Source organism: Triticum aestivum, chromosome 6B (genome assembly GCF_018294505.1).
Source record: "Triticum aestivum cultivar Chinese Spring chromosome 6B, IWGSC CS RefSeq v2.1, whole genome shotgun sequence".
NCBI classification, from domain to species: domain Eukaryota; kingdom Viridiplantae; phylum Streptophyta; class Magnoliopsida; order Poales; family Poaceae; genus Triticum; species Triticum aestivum.
In genome coordinates, this window is record NC_057810.1 from 711,098,088 (window position 1) to 711,109,759 (window position 11,672).

At 47.4% G+C, this 11,672-nt stretch overlaps 1 protein-coding gene across 1 annotated transcript; it reads left to right on the forward strand.

The window, feature by feature from the left end:
- The first annotated feature begins 5,266 nt into the window (after positions 1-5,266).
- On the forward strand, positions 5,267-9,619 carry LOC123139877 (50S ribosomal protein L13). The gene is made up of 5 exons (XM_044559571.1): positions 5,267-5,631; positions 8,051-8,122; positions 8,212-8,378; positions 8,471-8,582; positions 9,052-9,619. The coding sequence occupies exons 1-5, from the start codon at positions 5,383-5,385 to the stop codon at positions 9,265-9,267; spliced, it is 816 nt and encodes a 271-aa protein (XP_044415506.1). The 5' UTR covers positions 5,267-5,382; the 3' UTR covers positions 9,268-9,619.
- Positions 9,620-11,672: the final 2,053 nt, after the last annotated feature.

Genomic DNA, 11,672 nt, shown 5'->3' on the forward strand with positions numbered 1-11,672 from the left:
AAGGTGTTGAATACAATGAGATTTTCTCACTCGTATTGACGCTTAAGTCTGTCTGAATCATGTTAGCAATTGCCACATTTTATGAAATCTGGCAAAAGGATGTCAAAACTGCATTCCTTAATGAATTTATTAAAGAAGAGTTGTATATGATGCAACCAGAAGGTTTTGTCAATCCTAAAGGTGCTAACAAAGTGTGCAAGCTCCAGCGATCCATTTATGGACTGGTGCAAGCCTCTCGGAGTTGAAATATACGCTTTGATGAGTTGATCAAAGCATATGGTTTTATACAGACTTTTTGAGAAGCCTGTATTTACAAGAAAGTGAGTGGGAGCTCTGTAGCATTTCTAATATTATATGTGAATGACATATTGTTGATTGGAAATGATATAGAAATTCTAGATAGCATGAAAGGATACTTGAATAAGAGTTTTTCAAAGCAAGACCTCGGTGAAGCTGCTTACACATTGAGCATCAAGATCTATATAGATAGATCAAGACGCTTGATAAGATTTTTCAATGAGTACATATTTTGATAAAATTTTGAAATAGTTCAAAATGTAACAGTCAAAGAAGGAGTTCTTGCCTGTGATGCAAAGGTGTGAAGTTGACTAAGACTAAAGACCCGACCATGGCAGAAAATAGAAAGAGAATGAAAAGTCATTCCCTATGCCTCAGTCATAGGTTCTATAAAGTATGCTATGCTGTGAACCAGACCTATTGTATACCTTGCTCTGAGTTTGACAAAGGAATACAATTTTGATCTAAGAGTAGATCACTGGTCAGCGGTCAAGAATATCCTTAGTGAGGACTAAGGAGATGTTTCTCGATTATGGAGGTGATAAAAGAGCCCGTCGTAAAAAGTTACAACGATGCAATCTTTTACACCAATCTAGATGACTCTAAGTCTCAATCTGGATACATATTGAAAGTGGGAGCAATTAGCTAGAGTAGCTCCGTGCGGAGCATTGTGGACATAGAATATTTGCAAAATACATACGGCTCTGAATATGACAGACCCGTTGACTAAACTTCTCTCACAAGCAAAACATGATCATACCTTAGTACTCTTTGGGTGTTAATCACATAGTGATGTGAACTAGATTATTGACTCTAGTAAACCTTTTGGGTGTTGATCACATGACGATGTGAACTATGGGGTTAATCATATACAAATATGAATATTGGTGTTAAATCACATGACGATGTGAACTAGATTATTGACTCTAGTGCAAGTGGGAGACTGAAGGAAATATGCCCTAGAGGCAATAATAAAGTTATTATTTATTTCCTTATTTCATGATAACTGTTTATTATTCATGCTAGAATTGTATTAACCGGAAACATAATACATGTGTGAATACATAGACAAACATAGTGTCACTAGTATGCCTCTACTTGACTAGCTCGTTAATCAAAGATGGTTAAGTTTCCTAACCATAGACATGAGTTATCATTTGATTAACGGGATCACATCATTAGAAGAATGATGTGATTGACTTGACCCATTCTGTTAGCTTAGCACTTGATCATTTAGTATGTTGCTATTGCTTTCTTCATGACTTATACATGTTCCTATGACTATGAGATTATGCAACTCCCGTTTACCGGAGGAACACTTTGTGTGCTACCAAACGTCACAACGTAACTGGGTGATTATAAAGGAGCTCTACAGGTGTCTCCGAAGGTACATGTTGGGTTGGCGTATTTTGAGATTAGGATTTGTCACTCCGATTGTCGGAGAGGTATCTGGGCCCTCTCCGTAATGCACATCACTATAAAGCCTTGCAAGCAATGTGACTAATGAGTTAGTTGCAGGATGATGCATTACGTAAAGAGTAAAGAGACTTGCCGGTAACGAGATTGAACTAGGTATTGAGATACCGACGATCGAATCTCGGGCAAGTAACATACCGATGACAAAGGGAACAACGTATGTTGTTATGCGGTTTGACCGATAAAGATCTTCGTAGAATATGTAGGAGCCAATATGAGCATCCAGGTTCCGCTATTGGTTATTGACCGGAAACGTGTCTCGGTCATGTCTACATTGTTCTCGAACCCGTAGGGTCCGCACGCTTAAGGTTTCGATGACAGTTATATTATGAGTTTATGAGTTTTGATGTACCGAAGGAGTTCGGAGTCCCGGATGAGATCGGGGACATGACGAGGAGTCTCGAAATGGCCGAAACGTAAAGATCGATATATTGGACGACTATATTCGGAGTTCGGAAAGGTTCCAAGTGATTCGGGTATTTTTCAAAGTACCAGAGAGTTACGGGAATACGGGGAAGAGTATTGGGCCTTAATGGGCCTTAGTGGGAAGGAGCCAGGAGGTGGCGTGCGCCCCTCCCAAGCCCAGTCCGAATTGGACAAAGGGTTTGGGGCGCGGCCCCCCTCTCCCTTCCTTCTCCACTCCCCTCCTTTCCCCCCTTCTCCTAGTTGGACTAGGAAAGAAGGAAACCTACTCCTACTAGGAGTAGGAATCCTACTCCCTTGGCGCGCCCCTCCTAGGGCCGGCCTCCTCCTCCCTTGCTCCTTTATATATGGGGGCAGGGGGCACCCCAAAGGAACAACAATTGATCCCTTGGATCTCTTAGCCGTGTGCGGTGCCCCCCTCCACCATAGTCCACCTCGATAATATCGTAGCGGTGCTTAGGCGAAGCCCTGCGACGGTAGAACATCAAGATCATCACCACACCGTCGTGCTGACGGAACTCTCCCTCGACACTCGGCTGGATCGGAGTTCGAGGGACGTCATCGAGCTGAACGTGTGCTAGAACTCGGAGGTGCCGTAGTTTCGGTGCTTGATCGGTCGGGTCGTGAAGACGTACGACTACATCAACCGTGTTGTTCTAACGCTTCCGCTTTCGGTCTACGAGGATACGTGGACACACTCTCCCCTCTCATTGCTATGCATCACCATGATCTTGCGTGTGCGTAGGAAAATTTTCGAAATTACTGCGTTCCCCAACAATCTCCCCTCTCGCCGCCGTCGGATGAGTCCACCGGGCGAAGCCCGCGCTGCAGGACGGTGGCGGCAGGGATCTCCGCGCGCTCGGCGACCTCGGTTGCCGGCGTGAGCCCGTGGTGGTGGGAGACTCGTCCTCGGCGTCTCCGGTCAGCGTGGCGGCTGCCCGGTGCGGCGTCCTCGTCCTCTCGCAGGTGATGGGCTGTCGGCTACTCATGGCTGCCTCGACGCGACGGCGTCCCGAGGTTCCAGATATGGCCGTGGCGGGCTCGGCCGATCTGGCCCGTTAGCTTCGGCCGGTGGTGAGGTTGGTGGTCGTGCATGGTGATGGCGCCGCCGCCGCGCAGGAGGTGCTTGGGCCAGTGGGTTCGCATGCTGGCGGCGCTGGGGTTCCCCCATCCTCGTCCGGCAACGTGAGGGTGCGGAGGTAGAGTTGCTCCGGGCAAAAGCTGACGGCGCGGTGTCTGCGGATGTCGCTCTCCTCCTGAGGGGCCGTTGTGGAGCTCTCCGACCTCCTCCGCTCTCGAGTCACTTTCTTCGGGTGAAAGCCGAGGACCTGCGGTGCAGGACCAGACGATGGCGTGATACGTCGCTTCCCCTCCTGAGGGTGTCGTCTTGAAGATCGTGATTCCCTCTGTGCTTTCTCGGAGCTAGACTTGCACGACATCGTGGCAGGAGGCCGGCGATGGGCCCAGAGGTGGAGCGGTGTTTCCTCCTCCGCATCAAAGACGGTGGATCTCGGCGGCATGGCGCAACGGAGACTCGACGCCCGATGCGTGTAGATGGACCCGCGCAGGAGGAGGTGGCTGTCTGGCGTCATGGTGGCGTCGATGGCAGAGTGGCCTGACAAGGTAGAAGCCTCAATATTTGCTCTAAGACGGACCTATGGAAGATGGCGGCAACGACACATGTGAGTGCGTCAGACCGGCTTGTGCCCTAGACCCGGTATGTGGCTCGACTGTGGCTTTCGGCTTTTGATGATAGGTTTAGGTGTGTGGTCTGGGTATTTGGCCCAGCTAGCATCCCTTCATTAGATGGATAGGAGTAGTGGCACATGTTGCCAAGATGGCGGATTCAGGCATATTGTTGTAATACTTTGTAAGGTCCTCGAGAATAATCAATAAAGTGGCCGCATGCATCTCCCAGATGTAGAGGCCGGGGATCATCCTTTTTTTAAAAAGGATTTGCTAGAGATGTTTTTAGAGCATCTACAACATATTTGCCTAATATGAGGCCCTATACGCTCCGTGTAGGCGTTCGCAACGGGAGGATCGGCTCCATCGTCCGTGCTGGTGGTGCCGCTCTTCGACGCCGAAGAGATGTAGCCCGCGGATGGCGCGAGCATGCTCCTTCAACGTGGTGTGTTGCCTTGACCTTCACAAACTCTTTCTCCCTCGTGAGGCACTCTTAAGCTTCGGTCCCAATCCGGAGTGCCTTTGCATTTTTGCATTGGAGGCACCTAGCGTTCATCTTCGCCGTGGTCAATGAATGGCGCATGACCTCGTGCAGGAGGTGATCCTCAGGGTCAATGGGGGCGCGTTGGCGGAAGAACCGGCCTCCAGTACGGCCCATTGCCGCTCGCGGCGGCCGACCTTGGCCTTTGACTTTGGCATCTACATCCCCATGGGAGCTGTGGGCACAAGCACCCAATGTTGCCCGGGAGGAGTTGGCACTCACCCTGGAGTGGGAGGGAGAGGGCCGCCCTGATTCGGATCTAGAGCGGTGCTGAGCGGGACAGGCGAGCCCGTTGGAGCGCATTGGCGCGGCGGGGCCGGGAGGAGCTGGCAGCGAACGTCGCAGAGCTCGAGCTCCCACCGATGTACAGCCACAACCACTAGATGGCGATGCCAAGCGTGAGCTCCTCGTCGTCCATTGCGTTGTTGCCGAAGCCGAAGTTCCTTCTCCTTCACGAGGCCATCCTAGTCCATGGGATCGGTCTCGTGGCTGGACCTGGCCATGGCGAAGGGGACGGGAGAGATTGGGAGAGGAAGGGGAGAAGACGGGAGGGGAGGGGATAGGGCGAGAGGACCAATGGTTTGACTAAGGTTCGTCGGACCGGGTGGGATTTTTGCGTGCACTTGTGGGGCGGCACATGCCGTATATAGCTTGTATGTTCGACGTGGCGGCGGTGTCCGGTTGTAGATGCTCTTACATCGTGGGACCGGTCTGGATGCGACGCCAGTCGGTCACCCCTTTTCAACTTTTTTTTTGTAGAGAAGACATTTGATATTCAACTTTTTTTTTCAGACACTAGCACAAATAGTACTAGTGGCCCAACAATAGCCCATTAAGGCCTTAAACCCTAACGCGAAACCTTTCACTGCCTCTCTCCCGTGCTCCGCGTCCCCACCACACAAGAGAACCACCAGAGCACCTCGCCGCCGCCGCCGCCGCCGAGGACGACGACGACGACGATGTGGCGTTCGCGAGCTCGCGCTCTCCTCCTGCCCCGCTCGTCCGCCCCCAGTTCGGCACCGCCGCAGCAAAATCCACTCCGGAGCTTGGCCCGAGCCCCGCCCCCGCCGCCACGCCTTCTCTCCCGCTTCCTCTCCTCCTCCTCCTCCTCCCAGAAGGCCCCGCCGGCCGCCTCCCCTCCCTCCTCCTCCTCGCCCGGCGCCGCGCCCGGATCCGCTGCACCGCCGGCCTACACCGGAAACCTGAAGGTGAGTCACGTCTCTCTTTCGAGGCACCGATCTTCCTAATTAATCATTAGCTTTGATTGGGGCCTGCTGCGTACGTGCAAATCAAATCAAACATTCAATGTTGGCTCCTGTGAACGATTAGTAGAAGACTTATTCATTATCTCGGTTGCTAGCATTGATCCAGGGCAAATCATGCCCTGGCAGTGGCAAGCCAACTGCTATCCAGACTAATCTGATACAGTACTTAATTTTCTTGAGTGTTTTTATTATCCCATTGTGTTATTGTTTACATTACATTTTGCAAGCAAAGTCACGAGCACGTGGATAATTATGTACATATTACAAAATGGCTCAACAAGATAAGGAGGTACAGGGAAAACGGAATATAACAACAACCAGTGCATTTCTTGTCACTAGCGGCATCTTTATCATGCGCGGCGGAGCAATCAGGCTGTCTGTCTTTAACTATCAAAGCTCAACGAACAAGGTTAAGCATAATACTGGCCGTGCACTATCGTGCTAATTAATTGTGTTACTAGGTCAATTCATCTCTCAGTAATTCTGGATTTGAACACGAGTCTTTTTAACCACTAATCAATTGTAAGATTGATAACCTCTCAATGTTTGATTATATATCATGTTTTTCTTCAGCTCGACTTTAGCTGTAGAAAGCAAATTTCTTTACGCAGATCTGACCAAATTCACAACTTAAATCATATTGTTCTTCAGCTCAACTTGAGTTGTAGAAAGGAAATTTCTTTACACAAACACTGACCAAATTCACAACTTAAATCTATGAGAGAACAAATACTAAACTGCAAAATTGCGAGACAACCAGACCTGTCCCTTGTTGATGTTGGCGTCGTAGTCCTCATGTACCGTTGCCTCTGCTTCAACCGGGAGGTGGGTACTCTTGACACCATCCAGCCCTCCCCACACCCACAATCAAATGTTCCCGCTGAGGGGGTAATCTGTAGAAACATTAACAGGGTTTCTCTGTCATGCCTGCTACATGACCAATAACAAGCAGTCACTAACATTAACACAGCAACATGGCTTCCCGTGAACAAGACAGGAAACCAATGTGGTTCTTCTGATGAGAGCTTCCGTTCCGCACAATTAGTACATCAACAAATACAAGCAGCTTCATTGGGATACTAAGCTTCTGAGTACCTTTCCGGAGCTGCTTATAAATGCTTCTGGCTAAAGAAAGGGAAACGATAATACTGCACCCACAAGAAGAGAATCAGGAACCGTTGAGGAGTTGTAAATATTTTGCCCAAGTGATCTGTTGGTGATTGTCTTGCAGTGCTGGTACTTTGTGTAGTGTTCTGAGAAGAAACATAACAGATGGTAACTGAATTCTTGGAGATCCTTGCTGTTAATTTGCAGACTTTTTACACTGACGAAAGATTAGTATCATAGTTGCAGTCTATGCTAGCTTGTGGCAAACCAAATTCGACAGCTCTAACATTTACCTAAAGCTTTGCAAGCACTGGAAGCAACCACACCAATCTCTCCAATTCAAAATTCTGTCAAAAAGCGCTTATTACAGGAAACACAAGGGTTCCTCAAACTGGTGAGAACATTCATAGGTTCTAGCTGAGAAGTTATCATCAAAATTCAGCAAGGACCAGACCTGTACCTTGAAGACCGGCTTCTTGCTCTCCTCCCTTGCCGGATTCTTGTCCTCCTCATCGTCCGACTTCTTGCCCTCGTCCACCACCAGATTCTTGTCCTCCTCCTCTGCCGACTTCTGTGAAATGATGTTTCATATATGGTACTCTGAAGTTAAAATGAGATATGAGTTTGTTAGTGCACTCATTTCACCACTGAATTTGCAGTACATATTTAGTAACTTGTTCATGGAAAGGTGTGTTCTTTGATTGTTTGTTAGTGCACTCATTTCACCACTGAATTCACAGTACATATTTAGCAACTTGTTCATGGAAAGGTGCATTCTTTGATTGTTTGTTAGTGCACTCATTTCACCACTGAATTCACAGTACATATTTAGTAACTTGTTCATGGAAAGGTGCAAAATATGTTACCCTGACAATGAACTTCCATATATTGTTTTGGAACAGTATGTTATCGTTGGTGAAAGATTATATTGGATTGAGAAAAAGAAGCTGCAACCCTTTGATCCTCCCTGAAAAACAAAAGTAGCCTGCAGTTGAAATCGTCTAATAACTACCCAGTATGAATCTTTCTTGCATCGAGCTTATAGTTTGAGTGAAAGAAGCTGCAACTCTTTGTCTCTCACTGAAAAATGAAACTAACATTGCAATTGAAATCCTCAAATAACTACCTAGTATGAATCTTTCCTGCATCCAGCCTATAGTTTGAACAGCATGAATGCAGTATTCAAACCATGGTGCCGATATGTGAATTACTAGCACAGTGGTACTAACACATGTTTATTTTTTGAACTGCGCAGAAAGCACTTGCAGGGTTGAGGAGAATTGATTTAGAAGGGTTACGGTGGCGTGTTTTTGATGCAAAGGGCCAGGTCAGAATTCTTCTGTTTGTTTCAGCTGTGAGGATTTGCCCAGGTCAAAATATTTTGTTATGCAGTAAGTTATTTTGTCTATATGATAGGTACTTGGAAGGTTGGCATCCCAAATAGCTGTTGTGCTTCAAGGCAAGGACAAGCCAACCTATGCACCTCATGTGGAAGCTGGAGACATGTGCATTGTTCTTAATGCAAAAGATATCTGTGTCACAGGAAGAAAAATGACTGACAAAATCTACTACTGGCATACAGGGTTAGTAATTCTAGCAAATACTTTTTTATACCTTATTTGGTTATCATTATTAAGTTTCTTCTGTCATCTGCATTTTGCCATTTCCCCAATAGGTATATTGGCCATCTGAAGGAAAGAAAGCTCAAGGACCAGATGGCAAAAGACCCAACTGAAGTGATCCGTAAAGCTGTCATGCGCATGCTTCCCCGCAACAAATTGCGTGATGTAAGTGAATTTCATATCTATTTGTTTATAAGGATTGCTCATAGGTTCATCTTTTTTCTGGTTCAAGATTATATGCTAGCTTTAATTGTTACCAGAATACTCTGCAAGTTGGATTTCTGTATGCATATTTGTGGTGAATCTTCTGCGTATTAACTTAGAATAACAGTTACCCTGTTATAGACTGCACTTCTATCATGCGCCATGAACTGGTGATAATGCTATTGTTCTTATTATATGCTGAGACATATAATATAAGCATAAGTCACGAGAGAAGTTCGTCCATATGCACTATGTTACTCGTGTCTTGTTTAAGTTTGCGTGGTAAATTTACAAAGTTAACCAATCTGTTCATGGTGCATGATCAGATTTTTTATTATTATTTCCGAAGTTGGTTTTGAAATTACCATTTAACATGCACTAGTTTTATGATGGTGTACTCAGTTAACACCCCCCTGCTTTGACTCTCCAGGATAGGGATCGCAAGCTGAGGATATTTGCTGAAGGCGAGCATCCATTTCACGACCGGCCTCTCGAGCCTTTCGTCATGCCGCCACGGCAAGTGCGTGAGATGCGCCCCCGGGCAAGACGTGCAATGATAAGGGCACAGAAGAAGGATCAGGACAGGGAAGCCAAGAAGGCCGAGGGGGAAGCAGCTAAGAACGGCAAAGCTGCGGTCGCTGCATAAGTCACCTTCAGATGTGTGTGGGCTATGGAGACCGATGGATGATTCGCGCCGCTATGGATCTACCTGATGCACTTTCTGAATGATGACCTGTGTGTCTCTTTTCTCTTTTGACATGTAGTCTTTCGTGTTGAATTTCGTAGACAGGGCGCACGACAATCTTATCAAGCTTTGTTAAGGCAGCAAGATAGATTGCTGAGATGCCTGTTCAGTTGAGTTGAGTTGAGAGGCACTAAACCTGGAAACGCTCAACTCCTCATTCTGAATTTCCTTTTCGATCCTAAACCTGTAACTGGAATTTTGTGTTGCAAATAAAACTCGATGCATTATGCAGAACAGTGTGGGTTCACATTCATATCTTGAGTGGTGCAGATGATTTATCAGGGCGAGCTATTTACTCAACTTTTTTGTCAAAATGTGTTACTAGTACTATGCATAGGATAAAAAAAATACAAAAATGCTACACCTACGAAGCCCTCTTTTGCTCTCTGCATCTTTGGTGAGGTTATAAAAAACACCATCTTTTGGGATGCAGAGTTTCTGAGCCCGAGGGTGAAAAGTAAAATCGATTTAAAAAAAAGCAGATTTTTTGTGACAAAAGTTTTAAGTGCTTGCAAAAATTCATCATGGAATCACATTCTTGTAAGGCGTGGCAAAGAAAAAAATCAATACTCTGAAAATGCTACTTTCAAAAGTAATTTTTTTTTGCCACGCCTCACAGGAATGTGATTTCATGATGAATTTTTGCAAGCACTTAAAACTTTTGTCAAAATTTGTCATTAAAAAAATACAGAATTTTTTGGATTGTTTCTGATTTTACTGTTCACCGATCTCACCTGAGCTCGGGAGCAGAAGGGCACTTTCGCATGTTTTGTACCCCCTCTGTTTCAAAATAGATGACCCAATTTTATACTAACTTTTTAGTACAAAATTGGGTCATCTATTTTGGAACTGAGAGAGTACTTGTCTGTTTGTTGTTAGATGCTAAAATAATATCGCATTTTAGGTCAAAAGAAAAACATTGTCGCATTTATTATTATAGTGTACAAATGTTGGACTGGCAGTGAGTGCATAAGACCAACTCCACCGCGCGACCCCAAACGGACGTCCGTTTTGCCCGGATTCTGTCCGTTTGGGTAGGGCAATGGGGGCGTGTCCGGGCAGTTTCCGGGATGCGATGGCCATGCGCTCAGTGCGCGGACGCATCCCGGCCGCATCCTTCCGCATACATTTTTCTTTGCAAGTCCTTAACTTTTTTTCATCATTCATTTTTGGTACATGGAAATACATCATTTGCCGGTGGGTGCGCAAACCAGGTGGCCGTGGTTGGGTAGCTCGGCGGTGCGAAAGGGAAGGGGTTGGGTGAGCGCGCGTCCGAGCTGCACGGCTGCAATGGCAGCGGTGATGACGGCGAGGGGAAGGGTGGGGAAGAGTGGAGAAGAGTGAAGGGGGATTTGACCGGAGGGAGGGAGAGGGACACAGCCGCAGGCGACGGCGATGGATCATGGATCTTTTTTCCTCTTCTTCTTCTTCCTTGCATGGCTCGGCCGAAGAAGCCGTTGGTTCGTGCAGCAGCTGCTGCTGCTGCTGCTGCTGAAAGAAACCACTTCGGACTTCTCGAAATGTTGGCTCGTTTTCTGTCGTTAGAGAGGGATTGAGATTGAGAGAGGTGTGCGTGCGTGTGAGACAAGCCTGAGACCGTGTGCATTGATTAGTGGTGGTGCCCTCCTCTCGCCAAAAAAAAGAAAGATTTTAGCGGTGGTGGTGGGGCCGGCGATGGGGAGTGGTGTCGGCGGGGGGATGGCACGGGGCCGGCTGAAAACGAGCGCTTGCGGGGCTGGTCGGCCTGTCGCCCCCACGCAACCAACACATCAAAACGCGCCACACATTTCGCACTTGTCCTTGCTAATGGCTAAGCAATAATCCTACTCGTACCGGCACCGCCACCACTCCCGCTCACATCCTACGCGTACACACGCTCCCTACACAACCAGCGCGAGGATGAGGATTTTTCTTTTCTCTCGACAAAACTTTCGATCTATTCATTTTCAGTCAATGACACTACAACCAACACCCGAAATTACCATCTAGATCCGTAGACCACCTAACGACAACTACAAGCATTAAGGCGAGCCCCTCCCTCGCCGAAGCTAAGGCCCCATAGGACAAGCACAGCAAAACAGTAACCGCCACTGAAGAGTAGGGGCCTGGGCGAGTGATTTGGCCAGTGAGCCTGGGTTCGGCATGCGCGTCGGGTTCGACCTGGGTCCGCTGGCCAAACAGTAACAGGCCGAACCCAGGCTCACTGGCCAGTGAGCGAGTGATTTGGCGCGAAACAGCTGAGTGATTCCCGCGGGCCCGCCGAGTTAGCGAGACGGCCGTTTCGTCGCCCTCATCGCCTCGGTTCC